This window comes from Guillardia theta (assembly GCF_000315625.1).
Source record: "Guillardia theta CCMP2712 unplaced genomic scaffold GUITHscaffold_8, whole genome shotgun sequence".
NCBI classification, from domain to species: Eukaryota; class Cryptophyceae; order Pyrenomonadales; family Geminigeraceae; genus Guillardia; species Guillardia theta.
The window spans coordinates 276,513-296,387 of record NW_005434666.1 but is presented as its reverse complement, the minus strand read 5'-3'; the positions used below and the strand labels follow the sequence as shown (position 1 = coordinate 296,387).

General features: G+C 53.4%; 7 protein-coding genes across 7 annotated transcripts; 2 read left to right on the top strand and 5 right to left on the bottom strand.

Annotated features, from left to right (window-relative positions):
* Positions 1-146: 146 nt before the first annotated feature.
* Positions 147-1,431, bottom strand: GUITHDRAFT_150564 (hypothetical protein). The gene is made up of 5 exons (XM_005839410.1): positions 1,348-1,431; positions 781-915; positions 615-728; positions 435-567; positions 147-385 (listed from the first exon to the last, which is right to left on the bottom strand). The coding sequence occupies exons 1-5, from the start codon at positions 1,416-1,418 to the stop codon at positions 317-319; spliced, it is 522 nt and encodes a 173-aa protein (XP_005839467.1). The 5' UTR covers positions 1,419-1,431; the 3' UTR covers positions 147-316.
* Positions 1,432-2,232: 801 nt separating this feature from the next.
* GUITHDRAFT_133568 (hypothetical protein) lies at positions 2,233-5,125 on the bottom strand (the record flags this gene model as incomplete). Its single annotated transcript, XM_005839409.1, has 26 exons — positions 2,233-2,273; positions 2,298-2,374; positions 2,430-2,480; positions 2,531-2,583; positions 2,628-2,702; positions 2,747-2,823; positions 2,883-2,925; positions 2,970-3,008; positions 3,070-3,147; positions 3,195-3,273; positions 3,334-3,378; positions 3,439-3,506; positions 3,566-3,611; positions 3,671-3,736; positions 3,761-3,781; positions 3,806-3,879; positions 3,928-3,969; positions 4,018-4,073; positions 4,205-4,257; positions 4,304-4,353; positions 4,443-4,490; positions 4,548-4,610; positions 4,658-4,723; positions 4,792-4,845; positions 4,909-5,070; positions 5,120-5,125. 26 exons carry the CDS (start codon positions 5,123-5,125, stop codon positions 2,233-2,235), a joined length of 1,533 nt encoding a protein of 510 aa, XP_005839466.1.
* Positions 5,126-5,809: 684 nt separating this feature from the next.
* Positions 5,810-8,421, bottom strand: GUITHDRAFT_101656 (hypothetical protein; the record flags this gene model as incomplete). Its single annotated transcript, XM_005839408.1, has 3 exons — positions 5,810-6,865; positions 6,895-7,570; positions 7,625-8,421. 3 exons carry the CDS (start codon positions 8,419-8,421, stop codon positions 5,810-5,812), a joined length of 2,529 nt encoding a protein of 842 aa, XP_005839465.1.
* A 1,688-nt stretch (positions 8,422-10,109) lies between these two features.
* GUITHDRAFT_101655 (hypothetical protein) lies at positions 10,110-11,658 on the top strand (the record flags this gene model as incomplete). Its single annotated transcript, XM_005839407.1, has 2 exons — positions 10,110-10,317; positions 10,370-11,658. 2 exons carry the CDS (start codon positions 10,110-10,112, stop codon positions 11,656-11,658), a joined length of 1,497 nt encoding a protein of 498 aa, XP_005839464.1.
* Positions 11,659-11,861: 203 nt separating this feature from the next.
* GUITHDRAFT_101654 (hypothetical protein) lies at positions 11,862-13,769 on the bottom strand (the record flags this gene model as incomplete). Its single annotated transcript, XM_005839406.1, has 9 exons — positions 11,862-11,878; positions 12,077-12,146; positions 12,337-12,439; positions 12,487-12,569; positions 12,619-12,693; positions 13,008-13,055; positions 13,098-13,220; positions 13,306-13,677; positions 13,728-13,769. The coding sequence occupies 9 exons, from the start codon at positions 13,767-13,769 to the stop codon at positions 11,862-11,864; spliced, it is 933 nt and encodes a 310-aa protein (XP_005839463.1).
* Positions 13,770-14,666: 897 nt separating this feature from the next.
* On the top strand, positions 14,667-15,485 carry GUITHDRAFT_101653 (hypothetical protein; the record flags this gene model as incomplete). The annotated part of the gene is made up of 6 exons (XM_005839405.1): positions 14,667-14,810; positions 14,863-14,905; positions 14,953-15,010; positions 15,063-15,145; positions 15,287-15,364; positions 15,430-15,485. 6 exons carry the CDS (start codon positions 14,667-14,669, stop codon positions 15,483-15,485), a joined length of 462 nt encoding a protein of 153 aa, XP_005839462.1.
* Positions 15,486-15,685: 200 nt separating this feature from the next.
* Positions 15,686-18,831, bottom strand: GUITHDRAFT_101652 (hypothetical protein; the record flags this gene model as incomplete). The annotated part of the gene is made up of 2 exons (XM_005839404.1): positions 15,686-15,726; positions 15,792-18,831. 2 exons carry the CDS (start codon positions 18,829-18,831, stop codon positions 15,686-15,688), a joined length of 3,081 nt encoding a protein of 1,026 aa, XP_005839461.1.
* Positions 18,832-19,875: the final 1,044 nt, after the last annotated feature.

The window sequence follows — 19,875 nt, the reverse complement described above, 5'->3', positions numbered from 1 at the left end:
TACAGCAGCAGCAGCAGCATTTACTTCAGGCTGTGAATCTAGAGGACATAAACGAGTGCGATGGTGGGTCATGGGGTCAAACCGCAGAATGGGTAGGGAGGCGGGAGGAGAGAACAAGAGGGAAGCAGGGAGGGAGAGAGGCGTAGATACTACACAAGGCTTTTTCAATCAATAAACAGCGACCGCACCGCATTCTCCACACGAGAGTTTTCTAGCGACTTTAAGAGAGCTCCAACAACAACCCTCGGCGAAGCAAAGAGACACGAGGTTGGAAAAAAGAAACCCTTTCCGAGCTTAAAATAACTTGATGACAACATCAGCAATTGTTTCCTGTCATTCCACAGCCGACGCCACCAGCTTGCACCCACTCATCATTGCGGAGAACCTGCAAGGTAAAGTCAATCACCAGCACGAGCAATACCTCGGGATGTTACCTGGGTGTCGTCCGGCCAGTTGTAGTCGTTGTCATACGGTCCCTTGTACCCAGCAGAGTATGCGCCGGTGGGAATGTAGTCGGTGTCGTGTGGCGGCCATGTCAGGTCGTTGCCCATCTGATAGTTATACCGCCTGCGTCAAGACGTAAGCACGAGCGGCTCCTCGGCGCCTCCTCTTACGCGGTAGCCTGCGTGTCAAGCTGCATGGGGCTAGTGGGGTTCGTTCCCTTGGCGATCTTGCTGGTGGGATCACGATCGGCAGGGGCGATCGGAGCAGGGACTCCCTCGTGCTCCCTGTGACACGCAGACCGTCAGGAGAAGGTGATGAGGGCGGCGTGAGAGGCACCTGATGCCAAGAGAGATGGAAGGCATCGAAAACAACTTGGAGACGGAACGAGACTCGGGGTGACTCTTGCCAGGAGCAACGAGCGCCATGACGGCAATGAGTCCCAACACAAATGATCCCGCAAGGAAGACGACCCTGTTCCACAACGTCAGCATCCACCAACTAGTTGTGCTCTAAATAGAATGCGGCAACAGTGAAACACACAATCAAACAAGTTCAACACGTGCAGAGGAAGACAGTTGGGAAACAAGGTTCAATTGAAGCAGATGGATATCCGTTGGTACTGCGGTACAAATTGATCCGCAGGCCATCACGCGTCATACAAGATGGAAACACATACGATTCAGTCAAGTGAAAGTGTTAAGTAGCTATATGGTATACTGCCAAACGCGATGCTTCCTCGTGTGAGAGGAAAGGATCAGTTTGAAGGTACGACACGTGGCTGGCGACGCAAAACCAGAAGAACACTGAACATGGGGAAGAGGGCTAGATGCAGAGAGCAGGAAGAAACGATGGCAGCGAAGCAGGGAAGAAGCAACCGCCGTTGTCTCTTGTCTCTTCTCTCACCTTGCTCGCTGTCTTCTCCCCGCAGCCTGCGGCCTCACGGCATGGAATTCCTCTAGCGGCGGCGCAGCCATGGCTCACCAACCCGAAATAGCTCTCCGAGGCGGACCCAAAGAGTGCCCTATGTGCCGGGGTATGACGATCATAGGGTCCTACTGGTGAAGGAGGGGTCATTCCTATCATTTTCTAGACTTTCAGGTAGGTGGGTACGTGGATATGACATGGGTAGGGGTAGTAGGTTCTTTGCCCGACATGTTTGCGGTGAGCGAGACGATTGGGGGAATGAGATGAGAGATGAGAGATAGAAGAAATGGTTTCATGCCATGTGCTCGTGAAAGCTGAGAATCATAAAGAAGAGGGATACTGACTAAGATGCACAAAGCTGCTTGCCGGAGCTGGCAGTGGCGACATCGGATACTCCGGATCAAACGGATTGCAGCCTCAGGTCAGCTGATTGTATTTAGCCTCATCCCCTCCTCGCGAACAGAACCTCATCTTTGTGTACTTGCAGTCGTACACGTCCACCAACCAGCCATGCGGTTACATCTGCTATGGCTTCGGTGACTGGGACGGCCAGGTACTCCTGAAGACTGTTGCTAGTTCACTTCTCACATGCTCTTCTCGCAGCATTCGGGCGGCTATTTTGACAACCATTGCGATGGAGGGAGATCGCACACGTATTGCGACTACCGTCAACAGTGAGCAGACTCGATGATTTTTTTGCTTTCGTACACACAAACAAATACACGTCCTATTAATTGTCTCTCGTCCAAGTTAAGGAGTTCTGAGGTTTGGCAGTCCTCGAGGGTGCAAAGCTTGCAAGCTGCAGGTGTCGACGTATCCGTGGGGAATCAGACGTGAAGATTTTTCAAGGGGAGGGGATCACTATCATCCTTCCTTTTGCGCTGTTCCAGCAACGTGAGGGGCGGCTACTTGTCCACATCATCACTCACCGTTGCGGATGATTTTGTCGATGACACCCTTCACTCCTTGCCCGCCCCTCTGCCCAGCCTTGAGCACACGATCCAACCTGACCAAGTTTGCAGTTTCAGCATGGCAGTGGCATGACGGAGTCAGAAACTCACGCGACTCCTGATGACATCCTCTTGGCAGGCTTCTTGGCAAGGATTTGTCGCCTGTACAAGGTTGAGCGAGTAGGGAGAAGAGGGAGCGAAGACTTGCTCACAAGGTTTCCCAGCAGACTCCCCCGTCCTTCACGTTAAGAACCTCCAGACCTTCCTGTACAAGGGTGAGGCCACGGCCCGTCAAGCATGGGTTGTTACCTTGATGCTGCACATGTTCAGCAGAGATCCATCGTCGGGAAAGTTGCAGCTCATCTCTGCAAGCGCAACATATTCCTGTAGACCACGTGAGGGGGGCTGGAGGCAGCAGGCAAGCCAACCTCGTCTCTCTCCTCCTCCCTCGACCTCAGGATCGGAAACTTCCACCTCGGCTTCTCATAGCCCTTTCCCAGGGCGCCTGCACAGCCAAGTCACGACAAACCCTTGGTGACTTCATCCTTGCGGCAGGATTCATACTGTCTGCCAAGATGATTCTAGTGAGCCAGGCGTCGAGGTCGTACTGCGTGACTGTCAGCCATGCACATGTACAACCAACGGGTCAACCTTTGCCGCATGGTACGAATCAGAGAATTCATCAAAGTGCTGCCAGTTCGAACGAGAGCAGGGAGCGTCAAAGGAGCGATTGAGTGCGATTCGTTCTCACCTGGCCGTCCCAGAGGGGAGGGAAAAGAATCCTCACTAGTATCAGCCCGACACAATACACGTCATACTTGGCCCATTCCTGGGACGCGCAGGGTCAGACAGGCCTGCGAGTGTTCTCAGCCACACCTGTTCGTCGATGAATTGCTCCGGGGGAGCATATCGTGGATCACACGGCGACTTGTTGTAGTCGTAGCCGACTCGCTCCCTGGGTTGGACGAGGATCATTCAAGTATCCACGTTAGACCCCACTGGCGCTGCCACATACCTCACTCCCATCGCTGCAGCAGATCCGAAATCGATGAGTATCAACCTGCATCATTGTCATCTGGCGATACTCGACACCTGCTTCTTCCGCGGGCAAAGGGGTTACCTGGAGTTGGTGACCATGATGTTGAAGGGTTTGATGTCTCTGTGGGCAACACCAGCCTTCTCGAGTTTCTGTTCCAGTTTCAATGTGATACACGGGTCTATCATATTGAGATCTCTCTCTTCCTCACATAGCAGCATTGGAGGAGTTGCGCAGCAACAGCGTTGACCAATTGTCTGAAAGTGCGAGGAACGTCAGGGGCCGACATGTAGGAGAGTTCAAGAAGCAGGCGAACCTCAGCGATAGTATGCTTCTGTCCTCAAAATCTTCAATACCAAGCGCGCTTGCTAGGGGACGAAGGCTGGAAGAGAATGAGTACAATCACCTTTCTTGTCCTCCAAATTCTCTGTGACAGCAATCATCACTTCACCTGTAAATTTCATCGCATCGAATGAGAATGTCCTCCAATGTTTCTCCTTGAAGATATTTCCATATGAGCCAGTTCTGGTCAAAGATCATCATCCTTTCAGGGTCTAGACGCAATTTCAAAACCTTTCCGCCCTTGTACATCTTTCCGAGGTATGGCGCGGCGACCTGCAACTTCGATTCAATTCACACATTTCCTTTTGGAAATAGGTTGACCTCGGGACAATTTTCCTTGACGAGGTCATTGACGTATGCTTCCACTTGCAAGTATTCTATGATTCCACGTCAGGTCTTCGCACTTGAGACTTCAAATTTCTTGACAGCATGCACAAGTTGACGTCCATACTCAAACATCGGGCAAGCGAGGGAGAGAGGCAACGAAGTCCAAGAGTAGAAAACAAACCTTTGGCAAGGTCTTGCTGCTCCACGTCGTCTAGCGCGCGAACCTTTTCAGTCCTGGGCACAATCATCGGATCGGCTTGTTCAGTGTCAGCATGTCTACCCCTCAGGTTCATCAGTGTCCTTGAGCCCATCTTTTGCCTTCTTGGCGACCTATACATCTCAGAATCAGCCACTTTCAATCTGGAGCACAAACATGTTGATAGCACAACACAGTCGCTAAACAGTAATAACATGTTTACCCCGAGGATCTCGCCTTGAGATTCAGAGTGAACTCTGGCAAGAAACACCTACGAATACGGCATATTTGAGATGATGGCAAATGCCACATCTGAGTATTATCCAACCTCTCCGTAGGTTCCATCGCCGAGTCTCTTCTCATACAGGACAGTAACATCTTGGGACCTGACCTGCCAAGATATTGAGCTACTTGGCCATTGTTTGCAATCAAAACCACCTTGCTCCTGTGCATCTCATGATGTTTCCACCACGAAGCGACTGTCTTCACGAGAGAGTCGCTTCTCTGTAGGAGATATCATGATCGAAAACATTTGCACTTGAAGAGCAGCAGCAAATCGCAACAAAAATTACGTCTCCAAACACTTCAATTGGAATATATTCCAGTTCGTCCTGGCACCTTAACGACTGCAAGAACATTCAATACTTCATTGAAATCTGCATGACATAGACAAGCCCTTCAACCCCTACCTTGATTCCGCTCGTAATCTTTCTCGAAGCAAACGTCCCTTTGAACAAACACTCTCTACTCCTCATGGGGTGCAACACGCTTTTGGTGACAGCGAAGCTTGCAATCTCGGTTGGCATGAGCAAGATACAGATCAGACATCTGGCCCAAAAGCTGATAGAAAGCTGCAAGTTTGATGTGACTCGGACTCTCATTAAAAGAGGGTTCAAATACCTCCATGACGACTGTCAGTTACTACTTTGCCTGCCCGATGGGAAATAAGTCAATAAGGTGGCTGGCAAAGAAATCGGCACATCCTGTAACAAGCCCCAGTAGCAAGAACAACAATGAGACGGATATCTATGTTCTACATGGTGATCTAGCACACGTGTGCATCGCGAGGACAAAGATGAATCTTCACGTCGTGACAACAACAGTGCAGTTGTGTTGAACACACTCAAGAACATTTTTCTCAATCTGGAATGAATGGGCATTCTTTAATTATCACCATTCTCTCTTCTCCTATTGACCATACACATTCCCATCCCCTGTCATAGCGCCAAAAAGGGATCACTTCACCTTACAGGACTGCGCCATTGTACGGAATACTTGCTGTGTGAACCGGCGCTGCACGCAAATAAAATACAATAGGACCGTGGTCCGATCGGCGGCACCACTAGTGGCTCAGTGACTGCGGCAAGGCACTGCGGCAAGTTAGCCTGGCGGGGCCGGCGGAGGGGGCCAGCTTGAACTAGTATTGCTGAGCGGTACGGGACAGCAATGGACGTCAGCGACAGTATAATCGAAAGTCTTGACTCTCCTCCTGCTCCTGCTCCTGCTCCTGCTCCTGCTCCTGCTCCTGCTCCTGCTCCTGCTCCTGCTCCTGCTCCTGCTCCTGCTCCTGCTCCTGCTCCTACCGCGCGGTCACTCTGTGCCTGTCGGCTGTACTCTTTGGCTCATCCTCGATAGCATGAAGTCTCGATGAGCGTCCAGAAAGGTCCTGGTGCAGATAGCCTCACTGATGTCTTGGGGCTGCTGCTCCTTGGCATCTGATAGCCGCTCGGAGCATGACAGGAGCCAGGGAGGCACGTCGATGCCCATGAGGGCGCAAGCTTGCTTCTGCAACTCCAGGCGAGCAAGATCCACGTCGATGACGTGGCACTGGCAGTCGACCACGTGGCGCTGACCCTCGACGAAGTCAAGCGGGGCTTGGCGGGTAACTGTCCTCCTCAGCTCCTCCTGCGCGTCCAAGAGGCTGCGCTTGGCGGCCCGGTACTTGAGGTACTGCCTGTAGGGGTCCAAGCAGACTCGGAGGGCTGCATCCTTGCTGATGGGGCTGCGACCGCTGTCACGGACTTGACGGAGCACAAACGAGCAGGCGATCCTCTCTTGCTCAACCTCCAGCTGCATGTCCTGCAGTCTTCTCATCTCCGCTGTGCGTCTGACCTCGCGGTAGACGAGGCGTCTGGGCATAGAAAGCCTGTGTTCCAGCATCTCGGACAGCCGCTGCGAGTCCGCCCTCTTCTTATTCTCGTCTATAGGCTTGCCGGGTGCCAAGTGCCTGTGCGTGTACTCGACTAGGCTGCTCTCCATAGGCGACTCGGCCCCGCGGTACTTGTCGATGACGTCCTTGATGGCAGGCTGCAGCTCCTGAGAGAACGACAGCAGGTCTGGCTCCCCCCGACAGCTGCTGTAGGAGTGGTGGCTGGATGGTCTGAGGCACCTCCAGCAGAACTCGTGCCGGCACTTCCCGCACGTCATGTGGTCGCATCCTCCCGTCTTGAGGATGCGATACCCGCAGTTGAGGCAGGGCTTGGTGGTCCTTGCGATCTGCTCCTGGTCGCTTGTAGGGTCTGCTCCGGCCTCCTCGCGCTCCTCGCCGCTGGCGATCCTGCTTATCCTCGACTTCAAGGAGGGATGCAAAGCTCTGTCGCACATCTTGTGAATGTCTCCAAGGCTCAGCGTGGGGGTCGCCTCCGGCTGAGCATCATGTGCTGCGGGGCGTCTACTGCCGGGTCGCGGATCGTGCCTTGGAGCGTTTGTCGCGTGCTCTCGAGCAGCTGAAGCTTCTGCTGGATGATGCGCAGCCGTGCCTCCAGCAGCTCGACGGCGACCTTGTCGACAGGACCAGTGTGGAGCTGGCGGGAGATAGCGGAGATCTCCATCTCTTCCCTCCTCGTGACGGTGCTGAGCTGGTGTTGCATGCATTGTATGACCTGTTGGAGCTCGTCGTCCGGGTGGCCGCCTAGATCCTCGAGTCTCCGCATCCTCCAGCGCAGGTAATCATCGAGCTCGTCGTCGTCGTCTTGGCCGTGATGGCCTTCTTGGCCGTCGAGACGTCGACCTCCCCAGTGCAGACCCCTCCGAAGTCGTCGTGCTTGTAGGCGGAGATCCAGCTGGGCCTGAGCGCCTATGGCTAGCTGCTCGGACGCTTGCACCTCGGTGCCCATCGTCCTCATGTCTACCGGGGCATGATGGGTCAGACTGCCTTCAAGTGAGGACGGGCGAGGGTCGCGGGCTGCAGGCTGCTGGCGAGGGTACGGTCTGAGCTCTACGGGCGGGTCGCGCAGCCGCATCCTCCTGTGCTGATCATCGGCTGCATCGTACAGTTCGTCGAGAGCTCGGAGCCCCTCCTCACTCAGCACTCGCTGCTCGCAGTCGACGAGAATGTGGGAGGGAATAACGCTTCAAGACGCCATCGAGCAAGCAGCGCAGTAGGTCGCCATGCAGCTGTCGCACTTGACCGTGGCCTGGCTCGCTGCCGTGCCAACACACACCAGCCTCGAGACGGCCTCACAGCAAGGGGTGGAGCAAGGCAGGTAACCCATCTTCCAAGCGTCGTACTTGCTCTTCTTGCTGTCGTAAACCTTGAGCAGGCGCTGCGCTTGCTCATCGTCTGCGTAGATGAGGAGCAGAGCTTGGGTGTCATAGCCGACTATTGTCTTGCATCCGGGATGAGGGCACTTAGGGGGCACAAGGGACTCTTGCTCGTCATCGAGGACGTGCTCCAGCAGCCTCTTGAAGCAAGAGGCATGGAGCGTGTGACGGCAGGTCAAGCTCACCTCATACCTCATGTCGCGTTCTGTCCCCAGGCAGATCACGCAGAAGGACTCGCCGCCTGGTAGCTCCTGCGCCTGCTGCTGCACCTGCACCTGCACCTGCTCCTGCTCCTGCTCGTGCTCGTGCTTGTGCTCGTGCTCGTGCTCCTGCTCGTGCTCGTGCTTGTGCTCGTGCTCGTGCTCGTGCTCGTGCTTGTGCTCGTGCTCGTGCTCGTGCTCGTGCTCGTGCTCGTGCTCGTGCTCGTGCTCGTGCTCGTGCTCGTGCTCGTGCTCGTGCTCGTGCTCGTGCTCGTGCTCGTGCTCGTGCTCGTGCTCGTGCTCGTGCTCGTGCTCGTGCTCGTGCTCGTGCTCGTGCTCGTGCTCGTGCTCGTGCTCGTGCTCGTGCTCGTGCTCGTGCTCGTGCTCGTGCTCGTGCTCGTGCTCGTGCTCGTGCTCCTGCTCCTGCTGCTCCTGCTGCTCCTGCTGCTCCTCCTCCATGTCTACTCCACAGCGCCTCGAAGCCTTGTCTACGATTCCGATGAAACGCAAGTACGAGTGCCTACAGGAGGTCTGCAGGGACGACGCTGCAAGGTAGCTGAGCCTCGCGCGGGAAGCAGATTCGTGGGGGATCGGGGATTTTGGTAAGAACTGGGAGGTGCTGCGGGGTAGGGTGAGGGAACTAGTACGGGTAGAGGGGTAGGGAAAGACCCGGGGTAGGGAGCTGATAGAGGGTGGGAAGGAGGGAGGGCAGGTTTGAGACCAGTGAGATGCGATCTTTCTACAGGCATACATAGGTATGGGGGGAGTGAGAAGGAAGGAGGGTTCATGGCTGGTGACTCCGGGACGTCAGGGGTGGGTAGTGCTACCTACCCTTGTTTCAAAGTTCAGACTTTGACTGAGTCAAAGTTGTTTGTGGACTGCCCGGCAAGCCGACCGGGTGTTCGGACCGTCCAGCCACGGTACTGCCCGGCCAGTGACGGTCACCCGGGCCTGATCGGCGGCCCGGGCGGCCGGGCGGCGGCAGGCCACGGCCGCGCCAGGCGGGCTTCGCCGCCGCCGCCGCTAGGGGACTTAGTAAGGGCCTCAATTCTGACGGTCCGACGGTCCGCTGAGGGCCCGGTCACCACTGGGGCACCGCTAGTACCCTCTTTACTCAAAGTTAAGTTAAAGATCAGTGCGAGGACAATCAGGAGAGTAGTCGAGGAGGCTTGACCCTGACAATGTCGCACTGGCCAAACAGCGAGAAGCCTTGAAGAGAAAAGACAGCCGCAGACTGCTGTCCCCCAAACTTAACCGTGATACCTTCACGTACAGTATACAGTCCAGTCTCTCCTGGTGACGCGGTACCGGCGGTGCCCGCGGGGGCCGCCCCGGAGCGGCCGGTCCGATCACCGGACTCCCCGGACTCCGGCGGTGACCCGGACTCGGGCCGAGCCCTAAATCAAGCCCGCCCGGCTCAGTGACGGTACGCCGGGTCACCAACAAGAATAGAACTCCATCATCCTGCAGCAGAGTAACGTACCATAAGATGAATAACGGACAGCCCAAACAGGTGCAGTTCAAGGTTAGACAGATGGAGGAGAAGAGGTGGGGGTGGGTGAGGGCCCAAAAGGGGTACGGGGGATATTAGACTTGGAATTTGATCCCTGGTGGGTGGTATCACTAGTCGATAAACAGGGGTATTTTTATCTAAAACTCAGGGGGTGAAAATGATTGATATGGAATTTGCTGGGGTGGTCCATCTAAGGGATGACCTGGTGTGGGTAGAAGCGATCTGGAGGTGGGTCCATTCATTGGAGGGTGGATCCGACGGGTAAAATAATGGGTGGGGGGTGGGGTTGTTGGCGAACAGGCATCATACACAGGGAACATGTTGTAGGCAGTGGCTCGAGAGCGACGGATTCAGAAGAGAGGGAGAAGGAACGAAGGCAGATATGAGCGAACAAGGATAGAATTTCGATGGTTAGAACCTGAATGTGGTTTGATCTCAGATGGAATGGAAGTATTGTTGTTTGGGACTGATCCGTCGAGAGTGGGAGAAAGGAGAGTGGTTGTAGAAAGACCTGAAGTATGCGGCACAAGAGTAAGGATCAGAAGTGAAAATCCAGATAGACAGTCGAGGAACCAAGAAAGCTTTGAGAGGGAGGAGGGCCAGACGTTTGGTTCGGGGACTGAACGTGCATTTGATGCAGATGACGGGCATAAAGGATGCTCCGACCGTGGACGAGCATATAGATCATGCAGGGGTGGGGTGGTATCAGTTCCGATTGTTCTTCATCCTCGCTCTCCTGGTCATGGCGGATGGAATGGAGATGACAGTGATTTCCATGCTGAGGAAGCCGCTTTCTGAGGAGTGGGGGCTGGGCGAGATGACCTTTGCCGCCATCGGAAGCAGTGAGTCTTTGTCATGTGCTATCAATGGGAGGCTCCTGACATATCTTGTCAGCCATCTTTGCCGGTTTGCTCACGGGGAACCTCTGCGGAGGGATCCTCGCAGATATTTTCGGAAGGAGGAACACACTGTTGGGGATGGCCGTCCTCTTCTGCATCTTCGGCTCCCTCTCCGCTGTTGCCACCGATATCATCTCCTTCTCTGTCGCGAGATTCTTCACGGGGGTGGGAGTGGGCTCCATGATCCCCGTGGCAGACGCGCTGCTGCTCGAGTGGTCGCCGACGCGGTGGAGGGCTCGGTTCGCCATGACTCTGATCGGGGTTGCGTTTGCGTTCGGGACCTTCTTTGCTTGCGTCGTTGGAATCGTAGTCCATGAGAGCATGCCCGGTGACCAGCTATGGTGGAGGTATATGCTCTTCATCTGCATCGTCCCGGGTCTCATCTCCCTCCCGCTCATGTTCTTGTTCATCCCAGAGTCACCCCATTACCTCTTCGTCCACGATCGCAAGGAGGAGATCAAGGCGCTGTTGACGACTCTCAACGAGGTCAATGGGACAGAGATGCAGGCGGGTGGAGAGGTCTGCCACTCACACGACCCCGCGATCAGCGAGGACAACGATAACACTTGGAGGTTCCTGGAGATGTTTGGCAGCGACTTGTTGGGCTCTACCCTGTATCTCACCATTGCCTTCACCTCCTGCGGCTTCATCTACTATGGTCACATCTTCATCTATCCCGTCATGCTCGAGCAACTCTTTAACCTGGAGCTCAAGGAAGCCTACGAGGCCGTCATGATCAACAGCGGGGTGGAGTGCCTGGTCATCTTCGCCAACATCTTCTACATGGACTCATCGTACATTGGGAGGCGAGGAGCGATGATCACTGGCTTCTTCCTCGTCTCTGTCTGCTGCCTCTTCGCAAGCGTGGAGACCACTCAGATCCACTACTTCATGGCTCTCAACGCCGTCGCACGTGCCATGGTCGCGGGTCCCTTCACCGTCATCTACATCTACTCCGGTGAGCTTTTCCCCTCCACTCTGAGGGCTTCCAGCATCGCCTTCAGCAACAGCTTCGGGCGTATCGCTGCCATGCTGTCTCCCCTCATAGCAACCTCCGCCATTCACGCAGGAGTCAACGCGGTCTACTACATCTTTTCTCTGGTCGCCCTGAGCGCCATGCTCGCTTCGGTCCTGCACACAAGAGAGACTCTGGGGATGCCTCTCCTCCTCTACACCAGCGACGTTCGTCTGCTGAGGGAGGAGGACGAGAAACGGCCGCTGTTGACCCGATACGTGCCGGCCATGGCCTATTGGAGGGACACACAGACGTCTTCGAGCGCATGAGGTTTACAGCAGCGCACGTGAGGAATATCTCAACTGAGATCTCTCTCAACTGAGATCCCCCCTTGCTTGTATTTCTCTCCTCCCCTACCAGTATTTTTTTCCTATTCGTAATTTCTATAACATAGCTACATTTTGCCTGAAATAAATATGAACCAATGTCAACTTCTCCGTGCACGACGGAGTACTTTGATTTACAGGTCCCCTTACGCCAAATCTTGCGCTGAATACAAGTCAACAATCTCTCTGTAGACTTAAGTTCTCATGCCTGGAAAGCAGCCGCAAACCAAGCAGAAAGTCGCAGTAGGACGACTGGACACGTATCAGCAGTTTGTTCTCCTCCCCCTCCTCCTTCTGTACTCAAGCTCGTAGCCGCAGTCTTTGCAACAATGCCCCTCCTGCCGACGGCGACTCGGCAGACCATCAGGGAACGTCTGAGCGAAGTGCTTGTAGTAGGTCAGGTGCTCGGCGTCTCTGATCACAACGTGGTCCTGCAAGAAAGAAGAAGTCGAATCAAGAACAGCTCAAGAGAAGCTCCTCAATGTTCTCCTCCTTCATGTTCTCCTCGTCCTCCTCCACCGTGTTCTACTCCTCCATGCATTCCTCTTGCTCCTCTTCATCTCTGTTGCCTTGGCTCTCCATCTCTTCCCCCCTCAGCCCCTCTCTCCTTCTTCCAAGTACCTCCTTTCTCAGCTTGTCAACGACTTCCGGATCGGGCGGTGGTCCCCAAAAGTCCTTCCTTGACAAGCAAGTGCTACCGCTGCCGACTTCTATCGGGTCCTTCCTGAAGGCAGCGGCTTGACCCTCATCACCTCTCATCTCCTTCCCTACCTGCGCCAAGCGCTGATGGCATCGGGGTAAGCTCGTCGGAGAGGGAGTTTCCCAGTGACGTGATCGACCTTCTCATCGCCCAGCTGTCAAACAATGTGTGATGACGTCACCGTCTGCGAACGAGAGCATGACCTTGATGTGGATGCGAGCCGAGCCGATACAGTCTGACTTGTCGGTTTCCTTCAGCGCCCACTCCTTGAAGGAAGGCTGGAATACCGTCAATGCCAGATCAAAGACCGAAAACGAAGATGGCAGTGGTGGTGGTGGTGGTGGTGGTGGTGGTGGTGATGATGATGATGACGATGATGATGATGATGATGATGATGATGATGATGATGATGATGACGACGACGACGACGACGATGATAATGATAATGATAATGATAATGATAATGATAATGATAATGATAATGATAATGATAATGATAATGATAATGATAATGGTAATGATGATGGTGATGGCATCCATGAGCTTGACCGATTGCAGAGTCCACGATTACAACATCTGTTGGCTATCAAACCTGAACGTAAGGGCTGAAGTACTTCATTCCAAGTGCTACTGCCATTTTCTGTGCAACCGTGAGATCAACCAAGCGGCCCAAGAGTCGCACCATAGCGCTAAACTTCCAGGCAGAGCACATTTCCTGCCGCTTCTGACTCCATGTCGGCTCCTCACCCTTCCACGTGAAGCTGTATCCCCCCAGCAACTCGTCAGCTCCATCCCCGGTGATGACCTGCCATGCCACAACTCAATATACCTCTCTCTCCCCCACCTCCCTCTCATCGTTCCTCGTCTCTTCGTCTCTTCCTCCCTCCTACCTGAGTACACCCGAGCTCCTTCGCCTTGTGGAGGGCAAGAGCAACCACCATGGAGTTCCGGAGGTCCATAGGATCATAGGTCTCGAGGGTCTTCACGCAGAAGGGCAGCATGTTGGACACCAGCTCCATCGCGCTCGTGTGCAAGTAGTGTAGCTCTAGACCGCATGCTGCTGCAAGCTCCTTCACGAACTCCTCGTCCGTTCCTTCAAAGTTTCCACTCTCGTTGGAAACTGACACAGAGACTGCGAGGTCTAGGTGGAGCCCAAGGTCCCTGCAAGCCATGACGATGGCGCAGGTGTCTACTCCTCCACTCAGGATGATGCATCGCTTCTGTCCTGCCTGACTAGCTCCCTCTTCCAGGGATTGCAACGACTGACATGGGAGCAAATTGAGCCGGTCGCGGAGGGAAAGAGCAATCCTACCTGTTCAAGCTGGGCCTTGCAAGCGCGCGATTTTTCGTCCATGGCAAGCAACTCCTGGGTCAAGAACTTCACACGATCTGGGGTATACGAACATGTCCCCAGCGTTTCGGGAAAGACTTTGATTCTGTATCTTTCATGATCGACAAGTTCGTCTTCTCATACTCTCATAGTTCGAAGATTCACAGTGTTCTCGTGCTCTATTTCTAGCCCCTGCCCTCCCCTGCCCTGCCTTTCCCATCTCTAGGAAGTCGCATCAAGCAATTGAAGTATGGGGTAGGGGTTATAGATCAGGGGTAGTATGAATGGCAAAAAGTTATGAAAGATGGGGGTAATATTTGTATGGTACGGGTAGGGTGTAATGATGCTAAATGGCACCCCAACCCGCATTAGGGGGTAGTCTTGGAGGGGGGTGGGGGCACGTGAGGATGCGAGGAATGGCGTGCGAGGCAGGAGGGTTGGGAGGATGCGATGGAGCTGCGCGATTGAGCCATGGAGGGTAAGGCGATGATGATGACGATTGTGATGGTGATGATGATAGTGATGATGATGATGATGATACTGATGACAATCATGAATGTCTTGTATGAACTTTTCTTCTTTTTCTCTTGTTGATATGAAACGTGTGCACAAGAGCTCATAACGAACCAAAGGCTCTTTCAGATCTCCTTGCACGCATCATTCCCCTTGCCTCATGTTCTTCGTTGATGATTCCTCCATAGAACAACCAGCATAGCAGGGATCGTGGGGCCCCGAGAGGCAAAAGCGTCGAGCAGGGACAGCGACGAGAGCCGGGTGGTGGTACATGTGAGCGCGCAAGGTGGAGGAGGATGGCGGAGAGATACAGAGGAAGTTGTACGTCAAACTCTAGAGGTGAAGAAGAGCCCAGCTTGTTGAGAAAAGTCTTGGCTGGTTGAAATTGACATGTGACAGGCTCTTATCATGCGCTCATACAACCCGATGTGCGTGATCGATGTCACCATCCAGGTAGTCTCACTCGAGCAGAGGACCAAGAGACCTCGCGTGACTGGCCCGCAGCCTCTCTCCGACGACGGAAGCAGCATGGCGGCGAGTATCAACGCAGCGGTGAGCAAATGGAGCTCCCTTCCCCACGTGAGGTTGTTGAGCAAGTCGGCAGATCGCCGCTCTCATCGATGCTGGGGTCCCTCTACGGTTTGCAGGTGAAGCTGTTGTCCTGTCACTTGAGTTAGGGGCTGAAGTGATGCAGCCGCTGCTGTCTGCTGTGCTGTGATGGAAGATGGAACAATCGTCTCCGATCCCAGCAGGTGACGGTTGCCCTCTGCTCGCCTCCGATCTCTCACCATGGAGGCCTGGCAGGGAGCAAGAGACCAAGGCTGTAGGGACTTGCACGTTCGTCGTGAGGATTCCGAACGAGGAGATTGTCAGCTCTATACCGTCAGGTCTCGTTCTGTCCTGCCTGCCTTCCTGCCTGCCTGCCTCCTGATTTCGTTGACCCCCCCCCCCCAAGCTCCACCGCTCCCCCCCCCCCACTCTTCTCTGGCCCAGTTCTCCTCCTGCTTCTCATCTCGTTTCCTCGATAGGGTTCGTGCAGGAGAAGAGTTACTTGGCTGCCATGGAAGCCGCTTGCTCCGAGGCACACATCGTCAGCGCATTTTTGAGTGAGTTTTCCTCCTCGTCGTCCTCCTCGCATCGGCCGCGCTTGCTCTCTGACAGAAGGTGACAGGGATGGCGATGGAGCAGAAGATCAGCCGCGAGCGGCAGTGCTGGGGGGATGTCTAACCTCCTGTGTTGACCTTGTCTTGACGACACTGTAATATGAGAGAAACAAACACTTTATCAGGGTTAACTACTGCACAAACGCATGTACAAAGGCGGATCCAGGCGCGTCATCGAGCTAAGACGTTACGATTCTGAACGAAATGTTTCATCATCTCGTGATGCTTCTGGAAGAGAGGAAGAAGATGGATCTGCCAATGGCGTTAGAAAAGAACCCCTCCGCACAAGGGATGCGTTGGCAACACTGACAAAAACAACTACTACAACATCGAGAGCAACGCGTTACATCTTGCCATACCTGTAGCTCACAGATGTGAGTTTCTGCTGTCTTGAGAACCCAATCATCCACAGGCAGAATTTTGCACTTGTCATTCTCAAAGATCCAACCGACCTCCAGGTTGATCGAGAGAGTCTTGAGAGTGAGGCCGGCGCTGGTGTCCTCCCTCGTATCATCGAAAGTGTTCTTCACGCGCGTCATCCGGAAGTAGACTGTTTCCTCAGCGCCCTCTGAATCAGCATCCCCCTGGCATGCCTCCTTCACGTAGCTGTCTGCTCCCACGACGGAGCTCCTCTCAAGGAAGCGCATCACTTCTCCAACTTGCTCGAGGGTCTCCACGACAACACTTGCACGTACAAGGTCGGTCAAGCAGGCCGGGTCTCTCCCATACGCCCTCACGCACTTCTGGATCGCTCGCTCGGGCTGTTTGATGGGCCCTCGGACAAAGATGAGCTTGTCGCAAAGGTCTACCTTCACCTCGCCCAGCATCGAAGCTGATTGCAAGAAGGAGAGCTTCTCCCTGACCTGGTCATCGCCCGCCATGGCTGCCTTGTTGAAGTTGACGCCTCCACAGAACTTGTTCTGCAGCAGCTCCGACATGAACTCGTGGAAGTGGTCGTTAATGCTCGAGGCCTCTGAGAAGAGGTGGCCAAAGTCGTTGGTGCATTGACGGACTTTGCCCACGCAGGAAAACCTTCCCACCGGCTCTGCGAACAAACTTCGAAGGCGCCAATTCCCTGTCTTGGAAGCGGCAGCAAAGCAGCGTTGAAACTGCTCCTTGATCACTTTATCGATCCTGTCCACATCAGATTTGAGTCTTGCTATCAACTCATTGTTTCCCTCCTGCTGTAGTTGCGACTCCCATTCCCGTCTGTACTCTTTCGCGTCCTGCTCTTCCTTCCACAGCTGATTCTTCAGCACAACCCATCCGATACATTTACAAGCTAGATACAAGATCACAAGACCAGCCCCAAGGACCGCACCCACCAGGGCCTTGAACATGTGCTGATTCCAGTAGATGGGCACGGCGACCAACAGTAGGTAACATCCAATGATCCACAAGAACGACAAGAGCTGTCTTTGACGATTCGAACAACCGTAGGATATCAGAGTCATGACTGGGAGGGCCAGAGTATCCTGCAGCAGAACTCCCTGCCAGATGCTCCCAGGGCATGACTGCGAGGAGTCGCCGCTGAGGCTGTTCTTGACTTCCAGCAGCACTTGGATGTATAAGTTGATTGTCATCAGCCTGAGGTTGAAAGTCGCAACCCCACAAGCTGCCATGGGGCACTTCATCCTCGCGTCATATACAGTCTTGAGCCACAGCAACCCTTCAAACAGATTGAGCGGCCACCTGGTCAGCCTTACTAGAGTCGGAGGCGCTGTCGACCGGGCGATTCCCAAGGAGTCAGGCATGCACACCGAAGCAAGGGAGTAGAGGGTGCTCACAATCAGCGACATGCCGAGAACGAAGCTCAGCAGTTGCACGTAGCTCTTCGTTAAAAGGACCTCGACCGCACCTGCGCTAGACCAGGCCGACCAAAAGGGTATTTGACAGTCGGAGAATCGCTGCAGTCTGTAGTTCATGTCTTTCGCTCTTATATCCCCTTGCAGATTCTGGACGGCTATTTGCAATTCAATACGCTTTCCAACAGAACCCAGGTTCTCCAACGACACTGTTAAGTTCTCACAATCTTGTTGGTCTAGGTTCGCAACGTGCTCCAAGGAATGTAAGCCGTTCTTAGCAAACACGCGAGCGAAGCAAATCAAACCATTCTCTCTCATCCACTGAAGAAGTTCAGCTCCCTGCGGCCTAGAAAGTTGAAGTTGCTGAATGCACCTCTTGGTCACAATGTTGCTGAGTAACTTTGAGATTTTCATCATCAGTTCTCTTTCATCACCAGTCGAATGAGCTTTCTTAAATTCACCAACCTGCTCTTCCAACAGCTTATTACAGTCACTCAGCTCTTTCGCCCACAGGACCAGCATTTCTACATACTGAAGCACGCTTGCGATCTCCCTTTGACAAGAAAAATCACCCTCGTTGACATTTTTCTCTGGTATCACGCCTGGAAGGTGTTTGTGTTTCTTGGCGTACGCCACCACTTCGTTTAAGGATGGCTTGATGAAGTCTTCTTGAAACACAAAATCTGGCCAGCCATTTGTAAGTCCGTGAAATTTGACAAATGACATGTAATCAGTTTCGAGGTTAATCGCCGGCAAAATCTTAGTGGGATCTGAAGAATGTCCATTTGCAGTGTTGGAGAACGATGGTCTTGCTCTCTCATTCAAAACTTCAGTCGGAAACGGTTTCCAAGAGTTGTCTGCAACTGTTTGCATGTTTCTTTCTCTGAGACACCTTGCTTGCATCTCGAACCATGCATCTTCACTCATCCCCGCTTCTGAGTTTGGGGTAGGGTTCTTGCTCTCAATCACGCTCCCATCCATGGACTGGCTCACATTAGAAAGGCTTGATCCCGTCGAGCCGACCTGATCACATTTCGATGAAAGATCATCGTTCATGATCCCTTCAATCGGCGATTGGCTGAACATCTGTTGTCCATTCGACTTACTCAGGAACAGTTCACTGTTAGGTGTGGAAAACGATGTCTCTGAGTCAAGCACTGATGGTGACCCAAACGAGTAGTCAGGAAAGTCATCAATGGCCTCAGCAATGTCCAGCCCTCGTCCAGAAACCATCCTGTCATGTAGAGATTTCCAATACCTGTGATAAGCTCCATTTGAATGGGAGTCAACCGCATTCTTAGTAGCTCTGTTGTCGAAAATGATAGGATTGGGAGTTCTTTGTCCACAATTCTTTGGAAGCTTCTCGGCCAACTTGTCGCCCGACAAGGGGCAGTACTTGCATAGAATCACCCTCTTGCCACATTGGCATTGGCCCACTTGACTGAAGTGTTCGATCGCCTGGCTTACTTCGTTTTCTGTTCTCCTTCCCAGCATCACCGTGCAGATTGTTGGAGTCAGCTGGTTCGACGAGCGCCATTGTGACGGATCATGCCTGCATTTGTTCTCGACTTTCTTCTTCTCCTTCTCCTGGTTTGAAAGGGTCATCGCTCCTGATCGCAAGGCTCCAGAAGGACAGAAAGATCTGGGCTCACGCCCGCTTGCTTGTATTCAAAGAGTATAATTGCCTGAGTTGAAAGCAATCGCCTGAGTTCAAAACAAATTCAGACGAGTTTGGGAAGGCCCAAGTCACAACAGGCAACGAACCGCAAGCGTTCACAAAATGAACCAGGCAACTTCAAAGTCGAGATGAAATTCGCAGCATAGAGAGGGAGAATGTAGACAGAAACATCAAAACAAATTGATGAAGCTATGAATCGATATGGCGGCTTTGGCAGGGAGGGGGGTTGCGGAATGAGCCCGATTTGTTAGGAGAAACGTTGGTTGCGGTTGCAAGAATGGGGAGAGCAGCCACAGTGGGGCAGCGAAATGAGGATGTGCACGTCTGTGCGAGAGGGGATGAGCACAATATCAGAGCTACCATGAGCATACTCGTGCGATCTCAAGGAAAATGAAAGCAAGGTCTCAGGCAGTGTCGCAGGAACAGTGACATTGAGCATGCATGAAACTGGGGCAACAGTGAGTTTCACAACGGGTTGGCGGACATGGCGGAGAAGGGAGATCATAGAAAGATGCATTGCAAGGTGAAAGAGATGAGACCGAAAGAGCAAGCAGGAGAGGAGGAGCTGTGTAAAGAGGAGGAGGAGCGGAGGAGTTGCTGCTACCACTGGAGGAAACGCTCCAGCTCTGGTGTAGACAGCCGAGGGGAGGTGCTAGGGGTAGGGTAGTGGCTGCTCCTGGATAGGGGTAGCGGACGTGTGTGCGGTGGACCAATATTAAAATCATGTTCGTCGGACTCTCTAAAGGGTAGGGTGGTTTACAAAGATATAGATTGGGTGTACGGGTGGGTACTTCTGAAAATACCTTTTTTAAAATATACGACCTGGCTGGGACTCCTTCGGAGAGATTCTAAATAATCTTAAGGGTATGGTAGGGTAGTACAAATTCTGGAAACGGGTATGAAGAGGGGTGGGGAGGTACTAACTAAAGAAATACTATATTAATAGTAATAGTAGTAAAGAATATCAACAC